At 45.2% G+C, this 20,890-nt stretch overlaps 1 protein-coding gene across 4 annotated transcripts in view; it reads left to right on the forward strand.

The window, feature by feature from the left end:
* Positions 1 to 20,890, forward strand: part of PSME4 (proteasome activator subunit 4) — a 218,513-nt gene that overhangs the window by 53,347 nt on the left and 144,276 nt on the right. For 3 of the 4 annotated variants that reach the window (XM_073339167.2, XM_073339165.2, XM_073339168.2), the window contains exons 7-11: positions 700 to 774; positions 5,687 to 5,809; positions 15,915 to 16,007; positions 17,684 to 17,949; positions 20,140 to 20,326. In XM_073339167.2, the coding sequence (XP_073195268.2) occupies positions 700 to 774; positions 5,687 to 5,809; positions 15,915 to 16,007; positions 17,684 to 17,949; positions 20,140 to 20,326 (744 nt within the window). The remainder of the gene's footprint in view (positions 1 to 699; positions 775 to 5,686; positions 5,810 to 15,914; positions 16,008 to 17,683; positions 17,950 to 20,139; positions 20,327 to 20,890) is intronic. The other variant, XM_073339166.2, reaches the window with a different exon arrangement.

Consider the following 20,890-nt stretch of genomic DNA (forward strand, 5'->3'; position numbering starts at 1 on the left):
AGCAGGACCAATCGCCAATTTTTGCCCCAGATCCCAAATGGCTCCCTCAAGGATTGAACTCACAACCCTGGGTTTAGCAGGCCAATGCTCAAACCACTGAGCTATCCCTCCCCTGTTTAACTTGAACACTGTCACATCAAGTTCCATTTTTCCTCCCCTTTCTCTAATGTGGAGGGGAAAGGTGGTAATTTCATGACTTCCAACAAGCTGTTGCTGATTGAGTAAACAAGCCAGCAGTTTTGCTTGTTGGGCAGTTTATAATTGCTCTCTCATGCATTTTCCAGACTACCAGTCAATCCTTATGGGGATGCAAAGGGCTATTGTGGTATAGTTCTATGAAATCCCACAAATATAACGGCATCCCATAGTTCAGTATCCCTAATATGAAAGAGATATGGGGGTGGAGGGGTGGAGTTTTTGTTTGTGTTTTAGTCATGAATATTAAAAGAAGTAACAAGTGAGGTGGGGATCTCAGCGCAGGAAGTGTAATAATTTCTCAAATGTTTACATTAAGATTCTTTAACTCCTTATTTATGCCCTGTGTGACATTGGTGAATGTGATCTTAAAATCTCTCTTGCTGAGATGAACTGATATTTTGCCTCTGTGGCCACTGATGAAATGGGCGTCGAGTTCTTCTCTTAGAAATGTATGCTATGGAATATTGACCTGTTTTTTTGTTTCTCCTCCCCTCCCCCCAGCATCTAGTAAACCTTTTTGCTCGCTTGGCCACTGACAACATAGGGTACATAGACTGGGATCCATATGTACCAAAGGTAATATCTGTTATTTTTACAAGTGGTATTGTTTACCCTGCAATAATATTCCACTAACCCTGAAGATATATTTCAATGTGGGCAATACCAAACATAAATATTCTCTGTAGCCTCTGTTTTGGCCTCATATAACCATATTTTCAAGCTAGGTATGTGCAGCTGAAAATCTGAATTAACTCTCTGTACATAGCTTTGGGAGTTGGCAGTCTTCATCAGTTGACTCAAAAGGGTATTACTATATTGCACCACCCTTCTGTAAGCAATTATGCGTGCGAATAACTTTAAATGCACAACTAATCCCACTTACTTGCAAGAATGAGACCAAGTATGGAACCGCTTTTGAATTAGTTGATGCACAGCACAAACGCACTGAATCTCCGACTTTTGATTTCAAGCTGTTCATAGCATTTTAATATATTAAAATCTTCTGGTGTAAACCAGCTTTTGCCAACTTGAATCAGATTTTGATGTAGCATGCACATTTTCAAAAGTCCAAAGTTATTTTTGTTTCAAACAATTCCAAATTTGAGTTAATAAAGATATAGTGTAATATTTTCTTTTTCTTTGTTGTCTCAACGGTATGAACACTATAGAATTCAGGCCAGCCAGCTTCCTTGGAAATAGTCCAATTGGTACTGAGAAGGATCATATTAATGCCTTTGTGAGGCTAAGTGTAAGTTGTAAGAATACCAAAAAGTTGGAAAGAGACTATTTTGGCCAACATTTTTATGTCTCTTAAACTGTTGGCTCATATAGCCACCTGTCCCTTCTTACTGAGAAAACAAATGAAATTGTGTGATTCTGATACTTTTAGATATGGCTTGCTTCAGTTATTTTAGGGAATTCAGACTCAACTTTTTTCACTGGATATTAAACATATGAAATAAATCTCCAGAGAGCTACTCCTCTCGTAACACAAGAACTAGGGGTCACCAAATGAAATGAATAGGCAGCAGGTTTTAAATAAACAAAAGGAAGTATTTTTCACACAACACAGTAAATCTGTGGAACTCCTTGCCAGAGGATGTTGTGAAGGCCAAGACTATAACAGGGTTAAAAAAGGAACTAGATCAGTTCATGGAGGATAGGTCCATCAATGGTTATTAGCTAGGATGGGCAGGATGGTGTCCCTAACCTCCTTTTGCTAGGAACTGGGGAATGGGCGACGGGATGGATCACTTGATGATCACCTGTTCTGTTCATTCCCTCTGGGGCACCTGGCATTGGTCACTGTCAGAAGACAGTATACTGGGCTAGATGGACCTTTGGTCTGACCCAGTATGGCCGTTCTTATGTTCTTAGTTTCCTGACTTCTAAATGATCATCACTTAAATTTTCAATCCTTCATCGAGGGTAAATATTAACTTCATCAGTTTCCCCAATAATTTGGGTGCTTTATTGCTGAAATTTGGTCTCTTATGAAAAGATTAAATCCAATTTCTCTCGTAATATAAATACTTGTTCTTCTTCGAGTGATGGTCCCTATGTGGTTTCCGATCACGGGTGCTCATTCGCGCCATGCGCCAGAGCCAGAACTGCTCATAGTAGCGTCTGTTGACCCAAATGTGCGTCAACCGCGTGGGTCATCCGCGACTTTAGGAAGCCGTGTGGATCAATGCTGCTCCAGTTCCCTCTTACCTCTGCATGGCCAGAGTCGGAACCACTGTTCTTCGGTGCTCTTAGCTTGCTTTGGGACCCATACCAACGTCATATACTCAGTCAGCCCTCCCCATCCACTACCATCATTTACAATGCTCCTTCAGATGCTCCCACTCCACTGGCCCCGCAGGTCCCCACCGGTGCCTTTTCATTGCCTGATGAAGTGCTCATTCCTCCCTCCGTCTCACCTCCCGTTGATCATGCCCAGAATCAGGCCCTCCTTCACCATATGGTCACTGCCCTCAACCTTCCTCATTTGGTGGTACAACCCATCCTCCATTCCTGGTGGGCATCCCATTTATGCCTCCGGTGCCATGCACGACCCTCACCACCGACACCTCCCTGGCAAGCTGGGGCACACATGTGGATGGACACATGGCCAGGGCCTCTGGTTGCCCAGAGAGGCAAGAATGCACATCAACGTTCTTGAACTTCAAGCCATTCACTTAGCCTGCTGAATGCTACTGCCACTCCTCCGCTCCTGCCATGTCCAACTTCTCTCAGACAACATGCAACAGTTGCCTATGTCAGCAAGTAGGATGGGACACGTTCCCCCCCCCACTGTGTGAAGGCCATCGTCCTCTGGAATTGGTGCCTCAAATATGACATCACTCTCCATGCTGTACATCTTCTTGGCACAAGCAACTCTCTTGTTGACTCCCTCAGTCTCTCCTTCCATGCCAACTATGAGTGCAAACTCTATGACCTCACACTCCGCTCTGTTCTTTGCCAGTGGGGTACCCCTCACTACGATTTCTTCGCCACAGCAGACAATCTCAAACTTCCTCCCTTCTGTTCCAGGGGAGCCCTCAGCCCAGGATCTCAGGGCGATGCCCTTCTCCTTCCTTGGACCACTGAACTCCACTGTGCCTTCCCGCCCATTCCCGTTTCCACAAGCCCTAAGCAAAATACAGTGGGATCAGGCGACAGTCATCCTTGTGGTCCCCACTTGGCTTTGCCAATATCGCTTTACAGATCTCCTTCTCCTCTCCATCTGCCCCCCAATTCACCTTCCCAATCTCCTGACACAACCCATTGGCTGCATCTGACAACCCAACCCCAGCCCCCCCACGGGCTGGTATTTGAATGGAGCTCGCGGATAGACGCAGCATGCTCTGCTCTGATTCCATCCACAACATCCTTACACACAGCAGGTGACGGCCCCCTAGAGTTTGCTATCAGGCGAAATGGTGCTGCTTCACCATTTGGGTGTGTGACCATGGCTATTCCCTGGATGCTATCTCCAGGCCTGTTGTCCTGGTCTACCTCCTCCACCTCCGGTACTCCGGCCTTGCCCACTCCGCCATTCATGTACACCTGGCGGCACTCAGTGCCTTTCTCCCCCCTGGTGAATGGCTTTTCCGTCTTCATTCACCCGACTACTGTCCGCTTCCTCCATGGCCTTCTCAATGCCGTTTCTTCAGTCTGCAAGCGGACCCCTACCTGGGACCTCAGTGTGGTCCTCTCCACCCTCACTAAGCTGCCCTTGGAATCTCTCGCCCCTTGCTCCCTGCCCACTTCTCCATGAAGGTGATCTTCTTGGTGGCCATTACCTCTGCACTATGCGTCAGCGAACTGGCGGCCATGATGGTGGATCCTCCCTTCACTGTCTTGCACAAGGACAATGTCTCCCTCCACCTCCACCACAAATTCCTCCCCAAAGTGGCATCCCCATTCCACCTCAATCAATGCCCCGCCTTCTACCAGACACTTTAATCTCCCCACCTTCTACCCCAAACTACATACCTCCTCCAGACACCGCGTGCTTCGTTCCCTGGACATACGTATGGTGCTGGCATTCTACCCTCAGCACACCTGCAGCTTCCGTGCTTTCTCCTGCCTTTTCATCGCCATTGCTGACCGTTATTGGGGCCGCGCACTCTCTTCGCAACGCCTCTCTGGCTGGATTTGCTGCTGTATTGTGGACTGCTATGCTCTCTCTCATGTTCTTTTGTATTGCTTCCATCAAAAAAAAGTGGTGGGCCTTATTAATCTCTTGTTTATTAAATCCAATGGGTTTGTCTTTAATTTCATATTCCTTTTTATGGTTCTGGAACTGCATTTTAATCATACTTGCCTGTTTTGGTTTTTTTTTCATTCAGACTTAACATTTCTTTGTTCTCCCATTTCTCTATTTTGCCTTATCCAAGATCCCCGAACACGTTGGTATGGTTTGAATCTCCATTATTAGCTGCAACACCTAGTTACCAACTATAAGGAGATGAATAGTTGGGGGTTGGACTAGATGACCTTCTGGGGTCCCTTCCAACCCTGATATTCTATGATTCTATGAATACAAGGACCCTTATGCCCTATCCTCAAGCTTCTGATGCAGAAGAAGTATGTGGGGATAGGACACTAAAGACTAACTTTCCTTCCATCTTCAAAAGCTATAGGTGCATGTAAGAAGTTGCTGGCACTCATTTTCCCTCTCAAACTTATAACATCATCAAAAATATTGGAATAAAAATAAATAACTCCTTGTCTGTAATACCTTTTCTAACTGAAAAGAAGTTGTAGGTGGAGTGCCCCACAGCAATTCTTGGAAAACACTCTTGTTTACAGTATGCACAAATCATTTGGAATACTAGGTAGAAGTTTAAATTGTAATGATAACCAAAGTATTACAAAAAGAACAGGAGTATTTGTGGCACCTTAGGGACTGACAAATTTATTTGAGCATAAGCTTTCATTGGCTAAAACCCACTTTATTGGATGCATGCAGTGGAAAATACAGTAGAAAGATATATATATATGATATATGTATAAAGATATATATATATACACACAGAACATGAAACAATGGATGTTATCATACACACTATAATGAGAGTGATCAGTTAAGGTGAGCTATTACCAGCAGAGGAGAGAAAAAACTATTGCATAATCTTTAACCTGATTTTAGTTCTCTAGTACCAGCAGTTTGAATCTCAGACTGCTGGGTGTTTAGTATCATGATAGTTCTCCTACAATCATGCATTTAAATGTATTTCACCTTTATGTGAAAACTGATTGTCTTAGAGTAACCCTTGATGCTGGGACCTAAAATTGTATCGGTTATGCACACTGCTAAGAATGGAACTTGCAGTAACTACGAGTAGCCAAACACTAAATGCATATGTGATGTTTTGTTACTCGGATGTTTATTCTAGCAAATTAATAACAACTATGCAGGAACTGTTGCCCCATTACAAGTATTGTACAGAAACCTCTTATAAATAGTATTAAGTAATAATATTAACTTTTTTAACAGATATTTACAAGGATTTTGAGAAGTTTGAATCTTCCAGTGGGAAGCGGTCAAGTTTTAGTTCCAAGATTCTTAACAAATGCTTATGATATAGGACATGCAGTAATGTGGATCACAGCCATGATGGTTAGTATTCTTTTTATATAGTACATTAAAAACTGGTAATGAAAAGCTCTGAACAGCTGTGTAGCTAAAATGATTAGAGTGTCTGGGTATTCAGCTTCAGCAGATGCTTATTTCTGAGGTTTTCTTTGACCAATGTTTATTTAAAGTAGTGCCTTACCGTAGGTTGGGGATGTGGAACATAAGGTTTATTTCAGGGCTGCTCTAAGTGGCACTTTGGAAATGAGCTGCCAGCTCATTGATTTAAAGTCCAATACAAGCATGAAGTTTGTCCACAGTGATATTCTTCAGAGATGCTTTACAAACAGGATTCTCATTCTTGGGTCCTGAGCTCCCACTGTGAGACAGGGAGAACTTCTGTTGCCAAAGGGTTTGGGCTTTTTTTTTTTTTTTTTTTTTTTCTGAGGTTCTGGTTGTGGTAATTGTCACTATCACTTTCCAGTCCCACTGGGTATTGTGTCCTTTATTTATACATGTCCTTTGTTACGGAAAATTAGTTCTTCTTTGAGTGCTTGCTCGTAAGGATTCCATTCTAGATGTGTGCGTGCCCACATACATGGCCCTCGGAGATTTTTGTTTTAGGACCACATAGGACTGACTGTGCCACCCGCTAGAGTACCGCTGCATGAGCGCGGTATATCAGGCGCCGCTGTCCCAATGCCCTCTCAGTTCCTTCTTACTGCCTGTGGTGGTCAGTCAGAGCACCTTTTTTTTCTTAGCTAGAGCTAGTGGTTGTCTGTCATTCTGAACTTTGTGCCTTAAGGCTGTTGTACGTAGTTCGCTTTTGCTAGTGCTAAGTAAAGTACTCGTTAAGTGTGTGTTAGTCGTTAGGGTCCCAGCAGGATTTTGCCCCAGGCGGGGCATGCCCGGGTCTCCCAGGTTTAAGCCCTGCTCGCACTGCAGCAGCCTATGCCTGTGAGTGACCCCCAGGGCAGCTTCCTTAAGTGCCTGGGGAGTCACACATGAAGGGGCAGTTGTGCAGAAACTTTCGGCCCCACACCCAGAGGGAGCGGGATATTGCCTCAGTGCTCTCCTGATGAAGTCCGCCCTCCGCCTGGCTTCCGAGCTGTCCAGGCAGGTAGTGCCAAGTGCCTCGGCCTCCGTGCATCAGCACCAGGCCTCTCCTGGCACTGTTGGCCATCACCTCTGCCAAAGAAGAAGGCCAAGAAGCACTCCCTGGCACCGAGCAAGAAGGCCCCAGGGGTCATCTACCAAGGGACCCAGACCTGCCCACCAAATTTCTCCGGAGCCACGCGATCATGCCTCCCTGGTTGGGGTGCCCTTAAAGGTCCATCACCGATTCCTGGGAGCAGTATGGTACCCGCACTGCTGCCTGCACCTTTGTCATCCCTGGCTCCCTCGGCGCAGAGAGAGCACAGGTCTCCACCTGCTCTGATGATGACCCTGCTGCCGCAGGTCCCTGCTAAGGCTCCCCAAGAGGGCAAGCCTGCAGTTAAGACCCCTCAGGGGATAGGGGAACAATGCTGATTGCCGGACAGAAGGTATTGCTCTTTGCTGCTGCGTCGGGAATCCCGGGGCAGATCCTAATTGTGTCGCCGGTCACCCAGGCAAGCTTCCAGATCCCCTTGTCACTACTCTCCAGCATGGGGTCAACGCTTTCCTTTCTATTCCTGGCACTGCTTGCTTTCTTGATGGTCGCATTGGTCCCAATCACTGGAATGGTGGGAATGTTCCTGGTACAGGTCTCCACGCTACAGTTACCTTTCAGTTACGCTTGGGCAACGATCACCGGTAGCCATGACCAGCAAACAAACGCAGATGTTGACGGCTCCTCCCTGGTCACCAGAAGAGGGTTCCTCCTGTCCGGAGGGCCAGTTCAGCTGATTGCCAAAGTCTCATTGGCATGATTGGGCACCGGAGCCCGCTCCCTCATCTGCAGGACCGCAATGGCAGCATAACCACTGGCCAGCACAGTGGTCTTATTGGAGTGCATTGGGCATACCGGTTGTGATGGTGCCTCCTTCACAGCGCTGCTCGGTGGCTGCAGCGGAACATTGGGTGGCGGCCCCACCAGCACCGGACCTGGTACTGGAAGCCCATTCTGAGGTCAGGGTGGAGGAACCTCTGCCCACCCCAAAGCATCTTTCTCCAACCATGGTTGAGACCCCAGCACCCCCACTGGCTTTCCAGTCTTCCTCGTCATCCCCATACGAGGCGGTCGCGGGACCTTCCAGAGCTAGCCCGCCGGGTGACTTTAGGGAACATCAAGCCTTTCTCTGGCACGTGGCCAAGCACCTGGTGCTCGAGGTACAGGAGATAGGGGAGCAGGAGGACACCCTCTTCAATGTCCTCTTGGCCTCTACGCTCGCCTGGGTCGCCCTGCATGAGAGGGTCCTCAGTATAGCCAAGGCCTTGCAGCAAACCCCCTTCTCCATCCCGCCCACCTCGAATTGGGCTGAGAAAAAGTACTTTGTGCCTGCCAAGGGTTTCGAATACCTCTATGCCCACCCGCCCCCGGGCTTGCTGGTTGTATCTGCAACCAACAAAAAAGACATGCAGGTCCCCACCTCCTCAACGTCCAAAAACAAAGACGCTAAGAAACTTGATTTATTTGGGGGAGAGATTTATTCTACTGCCAGCCTGCAATTTTGGGTGGCGAACCATCAGGTCCTGCTGGGCCAGTACAATTTTAATCTCTGGGACAGTCTCAAAAAGTTCCAGGAATCCTTCCCTCAGGGTTTGGCCCAAGAGTTTGGCACTCTGGAGGAGGGTATGGCAGTGGTCAGATGCTCCCTGCAAATGGCATGGGATGCAGCAGACTTGTCGGCAAGAGTGGCCAAATTGGCAGTGGTCATGCGATGTAGTTCCTGGCTCCAGACGGCAGGCCTCTCCCAGGAGATGCAGGCCTCGATCCAGGACCTCCCCTTTGACAGAGTTGGTTTGTTCTTGGATCAGACAGATGCTGGGCTGTACCGGTTGAAGGACACTAGGGCTACTCTTCGTTCGTTGGGCATGCACATGCTGTAATCAGCCAGGAAGCCCTTCCAACCACCACTGCCGCCAAGACCCTGGCAGCCTCATTAGGGACCTACAAGGAGAAGGGATGCTAGTTTTAGTAGTTGTCGCCCTTCTTCCTCCTGCTCGCCAGCCCAGCCTGGGGCAGCCAAACACCCAGGGGGCCAGAAGTGATCGTTTTGAGAGTGTGCCCGAGAGTGACGCCCCAGTCAGTCCACGATCCTACCCGCCTTTTCCTCAACCGCCTTTCCCCCTGCCGCTCAGCCTGGTCATGGGTTATGTGGGACCACTGGGTCCTGGACATAGTGGCTTGGGGCTATACCCTGCAGTTCTTGGCTGCTCCTCCTCCCAGCTTCCCCCCTCCCCCCAATTTTCCCATCTCTTTTCAGAAACCCTTCTCACGAGCAATTCCTTGCTCAGGAGGTAGAGAAGCTCTTGGGCTTGGGGGCTGTGGAGAAGGTTCCTCGGGACATTGAACGAAGAGAATTCTATTCCCACTACTTCCTAATCCCAAAGGAGGTCTCAGGCCCCTCGTGGATCTGCATGGCCTCAACCAGTCTCTCAAGAAATTGAAGTTCCACATGGACTCCCTGGTCTCCATCATTCCTTCTCTGGATCCGGGGGGGCTGGTACATTGCTCTCGACTTGAAGGACACTTACTTTCATGTCTCCATATTCCTGGGCCACAAGTGCTTCTTGCGTTTCATAGTGGCCGGGCGTCACTTCCAGTTCATGGCGTTACCCTTTGGCCTGTCTTTGCCCCCAGGGTGCTCACAAGGTGAGTGACACTGGTAGTGGCTTACCTGAGACATCGCCAGGTCCAGATCTTCCCGTATCTCGACAGCTGGCTCATCAAGGGCAGGTCTCCGGAGCAGGTCCGATGGAGCCTCGAGCTGGTGTGGTTCACCTGCAATGATCTGGGCCTGTTAATAAACACAGAATAGTCCACGTTAATGCTGGCCCAACGCATAGAGTTTATTGGAGAGGTTCTCGACTCCACGCGAGCGAAAGCCTTTTTTCCGGAAGTGCACTTCCAAACCATGTCGGACTTGATGGCCCACGTGAAGAGCCATCCGCTTATCACAGCCCATGACTAATGGGCCACGTGGCCGAGTGCACATACATGGTCAGCCATGCCCATCTTCATGTACGACCTCTGCAGGCATGGCTGGCCTTGGTCTGTATCCCCAGCAGGGATGTCCTGGACCGAGTGGTCATGGTGCCAAGCCACGTCTCTCTCATCCTTGGACTGGTGGCTGGATCCAGAGTCGGTGCAGCAGGTGGTTCCCTTTGTGACCCCGTCTCCGTCGCTTACCCTGGTTTCAGACGCATCTGACCTGGGCTGGGGAGCCCATCTGGACGAGCTCAACGCCCAGGGCTTCTGGCTATACAGCGATCTGGGCCTTCATATGAACGTCATGGAGCTCAAAGCGGTTTGCCAGGCCTTCCAGGTATTCTTGTTCCACCTGAAGGGCAGGGTGGTGCAGATTCTGATGGACAATACAGCTGCAATGTACTACATCAACAAGCAGGTTGGAGCCAGGTCTTCGGGCCTTTGTTGGGGAAGCGCTCAGCCTCTGGAACTTTTGTGTGTGACATGCCATTCATTTGGTAGTTGCCCACCTGCCCAGAGCCAAGAATGGCCTGGCAGATTGCCTCAGCAGGACCTTCTCATCTCACCACATATGGTCACTCCCTCTGGAAGTGGTCAGCCTGATCTTCCACAGGTCCAGACAGAACAGGCAGTGCCACATGTTCTGTTCTCTGCGGGGCAGGGACAAAGCGTACATCAGCACCCAAAGTCAAATACCACCTTCCCGCCAGTGCCGTTAATCCACAGAGTCCTGCTCAAGGTAAAGTAAGACAAAGTATTCTAATTGTCCTGGTGTGGCCTCATCAGTACTGGTTCGGCATGCTGCTGAGTCTCTTGGCAGCCACCCCGCTGCAGGTTCCTCTTCGGCCAGATCTGCTGTCCCAGAACCACGGCAACCTGCTGCACGCGAACCTGGAGTCACTTGACTGCTTTGCTGCTGCGTGGTTGAGTGTGGACAAACGGGGGTGTTCCGCTGGTGTCCAGAAGGTCCTGCTGGGGAGCAGAAAACTGTCCACCTACCTATGTGGTGAAGTGGAAGCAGTTCATGTGTTGGGTCTCAGACTGACACATTCGTGCAGAAGAGGCCCCTCTGCAGGACATCCTGGTTTATTTACTACCCCTTAAGCACAAGAGTCTGTCGCTAACTTTGATCAAGGTATACCTGGCAACCATTTTGGCGTTCCACCCTCCACTTCAGGGCTGGTCGGTCTTCACCCATCCCATAACGGGAAGCTTCCTGAAGGGTTTGGAGCACCTTTACCCACATGTCCAAGATCCGGTCCCACCTTGGGATCTGAATCTTGTGCTGTTCATGCTCAGGGGTCCACTCTTTGAACCCTTGGCTTCCTGCTCCCTTCTGCTTCTCTCCTGGAAGGTCGTCTTCTTGGCCGCTATAATTGCGGCCCGTAGGGTGACCAAGATCAGGGTGCTCACATCAGACTATACAGACTTCTGTAAGGACAAAGTCCAGCTGCGTCTGCACCTAGCCTTTCTGCCCAAGGTCATCTCCGAGTTCCTTACTGGTCAAGACATTTACTTACCAGTCCTTTGTCCAAAGCCTCATGCAAAGAATGAGGAGCTCAGGCTGCATGCCCTGGATGTCAGATGGGCGCTGGCCTTCTACATTGTTGGAACAAAGCTGTTCCGTAAATCAACACAGTTGTTTGTTGCTGTCACTGACAGGATGAAAGGTTGCCCAGTGTCAGTCCAGAGAATCTTGTATTGGATCACGGCCTGCATCCTCTACTGCTGTGAGCTGGAAAAAATGCCTCCGCTGGCGAACATGACGGCTTATTCAGCTACGGTGCAGGTGTCCTCAACAGCCTCCCTCGTGCAGGTGCCGATCCAAGAGATCTGTTGGGCCGCAACCTGGTTATCCATCTACACATTTGCGTCGCACTATGTGCTGACCCAGCAGGCTCGAGACAATGCTGGCTTTGGCAGAGCAGTGCTGCAAACTGTGAGACTGTGAACTCCAAGCCTACCTCCATTGATTCTACTTGTGAGTCACCTAGAATGGAATCGACATGAGCGAGCACTCGAAGAAGAAAAAAGGTTACCTACCTTTCAGAACTGTTGTTCTTCAGGGAGATGTGTTGCTCATGTCCATTCCATTACCTACCCTTCTGCCCCTCTGTTGGAGTTGTCGGCAAGAAGGAACAGAGAGGGCGTAGGGCCGCCAGCCCCTGATATACCACAGCATGAGTGCGGTACTCCAGAGGGCACCACAGCTGGCCCTAAGGCAAAAATCTCCGTCGGGGACACATGTTCTGCCCTGGACTGGAATGGACGTGAACAACACATCATAAATGCCTCACCCATTAGAGTACAGTGGGGAATCCTAATCCTATGTTTTCTGTCATTAGTCTATTACTATAAAATATTATAAATTCCTTATAGCTTTATTGCAGGATAGAGTACATTATATTGAAATAAAACAATTAAACTTCAGGTCTGTTTCATTACAGTTTTATTGTTATTAGAGTTGCAACTTAGCTCAGGTTTACAGTCCAAATTTTCATGGGTCTACCTCGCATCCTGTAAGGATAATTAAAGAATCATGAATTTAATTTTGGGTGACGTTAGTGCACTGAAATGGAGCTATGTTGTTTCATCAAAGAATGTAAAGAAATGCCAACAATAACAGTTACAAAAAGAAGGCTTCTAACATTATGCTATAGCCTGCCAACATTACTACATGGAATGAATTAATCATTCTAAGTAGCTGCCCTGTTCTGAATGTAAATATTTGTTCAGGAAGCATACATTTAGGTTTGTAGTGGTCCCTTGCTCTCAAATGAGGCGGGAGGTCACTCCACCTAGCTGTATCAGGCAACAGCACTCACGCTCGGGTCCCGCTGGTGGGGCCGAGCAGTAAGACGTCTACAGCTCTGTAGCTACCTAGTAGAGGCAAAGAAGCAGTAACAGGCTGATGCTCTAGCCCCTCAGGTGGAGCAAAGCGGTGAGCACTCTTTAGCCCACAGTCTCCTGGCTGGGGCTTGCAGTAATTAACAGTCTAGGGCTCTGGCCCTCTGGGTGGGGCAGAGCAAGGAGCAGGCCTTAGCCTAAGCCTCCTAGATAAGGCAGCCAGCAAACGCAGTCTAAGGCTCACTGTCTCCTGATGGCACAAGCCAAACACAGGCCTTCTGGCCTAGGGGTACAAACGTCGCCATCCCTGGGATGGGGTTGGTGTCGGGGAGCCATAGGGGGACCCGGACCCATCCGACTCCACTGGGCCCTAACAGTGGCGGAGTGTTCTGCCACTGGGTCAACGAGGGATCCCACCAAAATACCCTGACCCCTGCTCTGGGAACCAAACTGGACTAATGTCTGGTTTCCCTGAGCTACTTCCTATCACAGTTTGGAGAGGGGGTTCCGTAGTCCAAGGGTTCTCTGTCTCCTCAGGGTACACTGCACACGGCAGTCCTGGCAACTCCTCTCTAAGGATGGTTGTGACAGGTGCCATCTGGAACTGGGGTACCACTGAGCCCCCCGACGCACCAGCCTGGGCTCCCTTTTCACTATACTGCTCCCTTTACACTGTACTGCTGTGAACAGCCTGCACGTTCACCAGCACGCATACAGATAGGGCACACCCAGCTGCAGTTACGTGCAGATGCTGTGATCATTTCTGCATGGTAAAGCTCCAGCTAAGGAACTTCCCAGCTATTCTGCACCTCCCTCTGAAGTGTAAACCCAAAATTACACCGTCTTGCACTGCACAGGGAACTGTACAGCATAAGCTCATGAAATTTGTCCCCTCCCTCAATGTGGAGAGGAATATACAACAGCTTTCTGCCCCTGAGTTATGACTCCCATCCACACTTGTTTTATACAAAGCAAAAACAAATTTATTAACTGCAAAAGATAGATTTTTAAGTGATTACACAGCGGAGTACCTAGCAATAAACAAAAAACGCAAACTAAGCTTAATATATTACATAGATCAGATCTGAATAGCAAATCCTCACCGTATGTGATGATAGAAGCAGGCTACAGTTTCTTAAGGGGCAAGCTGCACTAGTTTACAGCTTGTAATCCCCAGGTGTTCCATTCACAGGCTTAAAATCCTTTTAGCCTGGGTCCAGCACTTCTTCCAGTTCAGTCTTAGTTCCTCAGGTGTTTCCAGGAGTCTCTTTGGGTGGGGAGTCAGTGAAGAACCACGATGATGCCTTAAATAGCCTTTGCATATGGCAGGAAACCTTTGTTTCAAGGCTTGGTTCCCATGCCAGTCAGTGGAAAAACACTGATATCCCAAGATGGAGTCCAGCACCAGGTGACATGGTCACATGTCCCTGTAGTGTCATAGCTGCCATGAGTCGAAGGCTGTTTGTAGCATCCTCAATAAGGCTCCCAGGTGTGAAATAAGCTTCTTCTAAGGCCTATTGTTCTTACTAATGGTTCATTAACTTGAACGGGCCTTTCCCAGACAGCCATCTAGACTGAGAGTCCTTTGTCTAGTGGGCGTTCCCAATGTGTGCTCACATTTGTAACACAGATGCGTAGTCAATATTCCTAACTTCAGATACAAAAGTGATAATGCATACAAATAGGATAATCATATTCAGTAAATCATAACTTTTTCAGTAATATCTCACATGACCTATCTTGCATAAAATACATCAGAATTATGCCATAATCATATCATCATAATATCTCTCTGAAGAATATGGGGTGCAATGTAACATAGTCTCCTCCGGAGGCAAGGCGCTGCACATCGTCAGCTTGGCTGTAGCAGCAGACTGGAGAGGCATATCTTCTTCTGTGGCTCCTGCTCACCTGAGCTGCAGGGCTTTTCCTATAACTTCCAGTTCCACCCCGGTACTTCTGTTTGGGGGGGGGGGGGGAGGCGGGTCTGGCTCTTCCCACTGGAGGAATTAGTGGTCCCTCGCTCTCAAGTCCAGAGGGAGGCCACTCTGCCTCATTACAAGGTTCAAATCTCAGGTAACTTGCTTTTTATTCTTACTGACTTACAGCTGTGCTGCTCTTAATACTGGGTTAAGAACCATCCTATTAACTTTCTCAGCATATATAAAAATTTGAATATGAATTTCTAGGAGAAATCAGCCACCCCACTTACAGGAATGTATATTTAGATTTGGCAAAATTTGATTTTTATTTTTTTACAATTTTGACCAATAATATTGATGTTTATTTTTAAGCATTTTAGATTTTTTTATCTATTTTAAATTTTCATAGTTTTGAGAAATTATGGGAGGGGGTGTCAAACAATAATTATTTAATTGGAGAAGACATTGAGATTTAGTAAAATTAAATCTTTGTAACTGGTAAAACACAAATTGTCAACATCACATGTCAGAGTATGCAAAGCAAATTTCCTTAAATGAAATTCTAATAAGTTCTCAAGCAGTATTTTTCTTTCTTAGCCTATCTGTAATTTTTTATTATCGTTCACGGAAATATTTTCCCGTTGGTTTGTTGATGGTGAAACTGATATAACCGAATAAGAATCTAATCCTTCCAAGCCTATGTATATTTCTTTCAGTTATTAGGCTTCCTGTGTCTGGTCTGGGGTATTTTTAGTGACGCTGCCGTTCTTCACTAGAAGCTGAACAAAAGTTCGGTGTCCTTTGCACAGTAGTTTGAATTTGTCTTCAATAATACGTTACCAGAATATTGCAGTTTCCTTTTTCCTGCCCATCTTCCTCAGACTGTAATATTGCATGGCATTTGTTATACATAAAAAGATACTTAAGAAAGATAGTTCTAAAAATAGACAGAAGTGGAATTCTTGCAAATTTTAAAACTCTTTCTGTTCGCAAGAACAGAAGAAAAGCATAGAGAGGTAATAGAATGTTTCTGTGACCAAAACCAAGCCCAAGTGATTTGTGTTAATAGTTTGTTAGTTAATCCAAGTTGCCTTTGTTATGGAAGGATATTATATCGATCTTTAACTTGTCTCATGATGCTGAATAATCTATTTTGGGTAGGTTAAACTTGATTTCTGACCTCAACAGTGTCCTTTTTCATGCTTTTCCTGTAAGTAGATTAAATATATATGTATTTGGTTTTGGACAGGGTGGACCAAGTAAACTAGTACAGAAGCACTTGTCTGGATTATTCAATAGTATTGCATCTTTTTACCATCCTTCAAATAATGGTCGCTGGCTGGTGAGTTTGTTATGCTTTGATTTTAAGACTAAAGATTTTAAATTTGGAGTGGGATTATAATTTTATCCTGAATTTTTCACTGCTGTGCTCTTCGCTCTTAGTAAAAGAGTATATGCTGCTTTATGCAAACCATTTCATCCTATAATAGATTACTGTGGACTATGTATATACTTTAAAAAATAAATTTCCAAGAAAACACTAATATGATGTGTGAAATTAAACTGAAAAGGAGCCAGAAAACTATCCCTATCTATTAAGAAAACATGGCTTATTTTTTAACTATTTTAAGTACAAGCTGTGAAAATGAACATGTCAGATTAAACTTGCTGCTAGTCTTTGTTGTGTCTGTCAGTTTTTCAAGAACCTAGTAAAACCTGATTTTGGAATAATTGATCGTATAATTCTAGTGTCTGAAGCACACTTTCTTCGTTAAGAGAATATGATACAATATTGACCTACATTTGTAGGTATAGCAGAATCTAACTTTGATTGATCAACATGAACTGAGCTTTTGTTAAAAGCACAGCTAAAAATCCACTATTTAACATTTTATGCTATTTTTGTTCTAATATTTAGTATTGAATTTAGACTGTAGCTTAATTTTCACAGTTAAAATTGATGTTCCAGTTCTCAACAGAACTGGATTTTTCTATATCTCTCTGTGCACAGTTCCTGTCAGAGATAAAATGAGCTTTTTTTAATCTCCAACAATTATTTTTAATTAGAAGTATCCTAGAAAAACATATGAAAAATTATTGGATCCAATTCTGCCTTCATACAACTTTCTTGAATGGGAGTTGCTTGTGCATAAGTTAGGGCAGAAAGGAGCTTACTAAAAGGCAATTTACTATTGCAGATATTACTGGTGAAAATATTTCTGGTGAACAATTCGCTGCACTGAATTCCAGCAGTGCTGTCATAAATTAGGTTTGGTTCACAGACTAAGTTAATTTAGTCAGTCTTTCTTGATGCTTTTTACATTAACTCTTTGTTACTGGAAATAGATATTGACGCATGTGAATAGTGAACACAAGGGCAGGTACCTTTCCCAACCTGCTCTGCAGAAGTGGGGTAGGTCCCTTAACAACCTTAAAGCTGGGTTTCTTGACCCTCAGAGGATCCTTGGACAACTTAGAGGTATTGTAGTGGGTCCTCTACCAGGCAGTGCAGGGCATCTCCCCTGGTAGCTGGCACAAGTTAGTGGCAAGGCTGCTCTAACTCGTGCCAGGGTCCTGCCTCATTCCTGAGCAGCTCCAAGATCACAGGATGGCTTACATATTCCAGAATGTTTCAAGCATATCCTCTGCACATACATATTTATGGAAGATCTCCATTGCTGGTAAGTAATCTTTATTTATCTGAGTTTTTTCTAGAGCTAATTTAGTCATTGTACAGAGTATATAAGCATGTGTTTTAAATGTTTATAGAAATGATTAGGAATGACATGAACAGTGTAGCTTGTAATGTTCTGGGAACTGAATTCTCATAGTGAATTCTGAACATTTAGATTTACTACATTCCTGCGGTTCTTATCCATTTTGAGCAACTGACCTGAAGTTAACAAGCTTATTTTTGAGTTCCTGGTATAGGAAAGGTATATCAGGTTTTTGCCACTGTCCATTCTCACTGCTAATTACTTGAAATTGATTGTTTCCTCTGGTTTATATATCCAACAGAACAAGTTGATGAAACTGCTTCAAAGGTTACCAAGTAGTGTTGTTAGAAGACTGCATCGTGAGCGTTACAAGAAGAAGACTTGGCTAACTCCTGTGCCTGATAGCCATAAACTTACTGATCAAGATGTTACAGACTTCGTAGAATGCATTATTCAACCTGTCCTTCTGGCTATGTTTAGTAAAACTGGAAGCCTAGAGGCTGCTCAAGCCCTACAAAATCTTGCACTAATGCGTCCTGAGTTAGTAATTCCACCTGTACTTGAAAAGTAAGTTACAATGAAGAAACATTACTGCAAATAGAAGTTCAGAGCTTGCCCCCCAGCAGCCATAGTGAGCCACAGAAGAATTTCCTTGATGAAGGGGAGTACTTGGGCTGGGGGAGCTGCTGAATTAGATCGGATCCACACCCATCCCTGCAGCTAGGTTAGTCGGGGTGTTGTCAAGTGAAGGAGGAAGTGCTTTTTAGTTTTTGTGCTCAGCTCCTCCCTGGCTCCTGGAATGGCTGGGGCTGTTGCTAGAGAGCATAAATTAGAATTGCCTTCAGGCTGCTCTAATTTATGATGGAGACTGTCAACAGACAGTTTCAGGATCAACTGTAAGCCAGATTTGCACCCCTCACTCCTGAGCTGTGCTGAGCTCTCCTTGTCACAGCTCACAATCTGGGCCAAAGTTTAAATAAGTATCTTTAATGTTATTTGAGTAGCAAAAAGTGTGTAATATATTACTTATTTATATTGATTTTTCAATTTTCTTTGACAAATGATACATTGTATTGTTACAGGTAGGTAAAAAATTTGCTTCAATGTTGCCTTTGATTTTACAAGAAAACTGCAAAAATAGCACTCATCTGGAATGTTTTGGGCCCCCAACTATAATTGAAATTCACTATAAAAATCAAATGAACTGGCAACAACATAATCATAGGATATAAGGGTTGGAAGGGACCTCAGGAGGTCATCTAGTCCAACCCCCTGCTCAAAAGCAGGACCCATCCCCAATTAAATCATCCCAGCCAGGGCTTTGTCAAGCCTGACCTTAAAAACTTCTAAGGAAGGAGATTCCACCACCTCCCTAGGCAACGCATTCCAGTGTTTCACCACCCTCCTAGTGAAAAAGTTTTTCCTAATATCCAACCTAAACCTCCCCCACTGCAACTTGAGACCATTACTCCTTGTCCTGTCCTCTTCTACCACTGAGAATAGTCTAGAACCATCCTCTCTGGAACCACCTCTCAGGTAGTTGAAAGCAGCTATCAAATCCCCCCTCATTTTTCTCTTCCGCAGACTAAACAATCCCAGTTCCTTCAGCCTCTCCTCATAAGTCATGTGTTCCAGACCCCTAATCATTTTTGTTGCCCTTCGCTTTACTGTTCTTACCATTTCCCTTCAAACGACCAAAATTGTAAAACCATTGCACCATCCCCTTCCAGAGAATATAATTGAACTTTGCAGTGTCTGAAAAATTAACCTCCCACATTCCTTTATTTACTCGCTACATTTGTTACATATAAAAATAACATAACTGCTCTTCTAAGTAAGGCAACAGTGGTAATGTATTTATTCTGGGTTAGGGATGACTGCATAATTGAGTAGTGGAGCATAAGGCTTATATTGCTAAATGCTATTGTCTCAATACACTTAATGCAATGCTCTGTTCTGTGTAGGCACATCTGAGAAATGTAATTTAGTGTGTTTTGAATGAAGTAGTGCAGATGTGACACAGTGACTCAGTATGTCCTTGAACTGTCATGAGAATAATAGGAATTATTTCACAATTATCACTATATGGGGTGCTAAAGAAGTGCCCTATATAAAAAAGCACAGGACAGGTAAAAATTCAACTCCAGTATTTTATTTGTGTAATAAATGTGAGCTTTAATTTTTAACAAGATGTCTTGAAATAAAGGGCTTTCTTCAGTTAATGGGTTAATATAAAACTCTTAAACGTTGCATCTTTATTTAATTTTGATATTTAGAGACAATAAAGACCAAGATTTTGTCCTACATATAATTTTTGAAACCCATAAAGAGCTCATATTGTAAATATATCTGAACCATTTATCTAGATAGTATTTTAATAATATGGGCTTTTTTGACTAACCCATAGCACCTGTAATAGTCAGTCTTCAGTTTTTGTTTTGTTTTTAATTTTATAGCCCTGGATCTAGTCCAGACAATGTACTGGAATCACCCATAATTTATTCAACAATAATTCTGTGGGACACTGGTGGTGAACAGCTCTGCTCAGATGAGAGGAGCATGTTTTAAAAGAAAGGAGTTATTAAATTCACTGTGCAGTGAAATACAACAAAAGGTTTGGACTATTGTATAATTTCTAAAAGGAACATTTTAAACTGACATAGTATTGTTTATCTAATTTCATCAGGTATGGTTTTTCTTTTAGAAGTTTACAATTTTTAGCTGTTTTTAATCTTCCTTTTTCTTCAATCTCTGTAGAACATACCCTGCACTAGAGACATTAACAGAACCTCATCAGCTCACAGCTACTTTAAGCTGCGTAATTGGCGTAGCTCGTAGCCTGGTGTCTGGGGGCAAGTGGTTTCCTGAAGGTCCGACACACATGCTACCTCTGTTGATGAGAGCGTTGCCTGGTGTGGATCCAAATGACTTTAGTAAATGCATGGTAAGTGTATAAATCTCAGATTTTTTAAAGTATAAAATACAGTTTGTCTATTTAGGGTTACTTTGAAGGCTCTTTAATTTTGATCTCACATTATGTTTCCAAAGGATTTTAGGTCACTCTTCATATTAAGGTTCCATTTATAAAAGATTAATAAATGATTAATAGATGTTATAAACGTATTACAGGTATGAATAGTGTGTGTACATAGGTAACCCTCAGTGCATCAGTAAAAAGTATAGATCATTATAAGCAACTTGTTGACCTCCATCAAAATATAACCGTTGACTAACCATTTATTAAATCACCCATAATTAGGGCTCCGTGTCTGTCATGGAGGTTGCGGAAGTCACGGATTCCATGACTTTCCATGACCTCTGTGATTTCTGCAGGTGCCAGTGTGCCTGACCCTAGGGCTGCTTAAGTAGCTGGCTCTGGGGCCAGCTGCTCAGGTGGCCCCTGGGACAGCCATATCAGCTGCTGCTCTGGTGGGTGGCCAGCCGAAGCAGCCGTGGTCTGCTGGCCCTGGGTGGGCGGCTGGTCAGAGCAGCCCCGGGCAGCGTTTCC

Source organism: Lepidochelys kempii, chromosome 3 (genome assembly GCF_965140285.1).
Source record: "Lepidochelys kempii isolate rLepKem1 chromosome 3, rLepKem1.hap1, whole genome shotgun sequence".
NCBI lineage: Eukaryota > Metazoa > Chordata > Testudines > Cheloniidae > Lepidochelys > Lepidochelys kempii.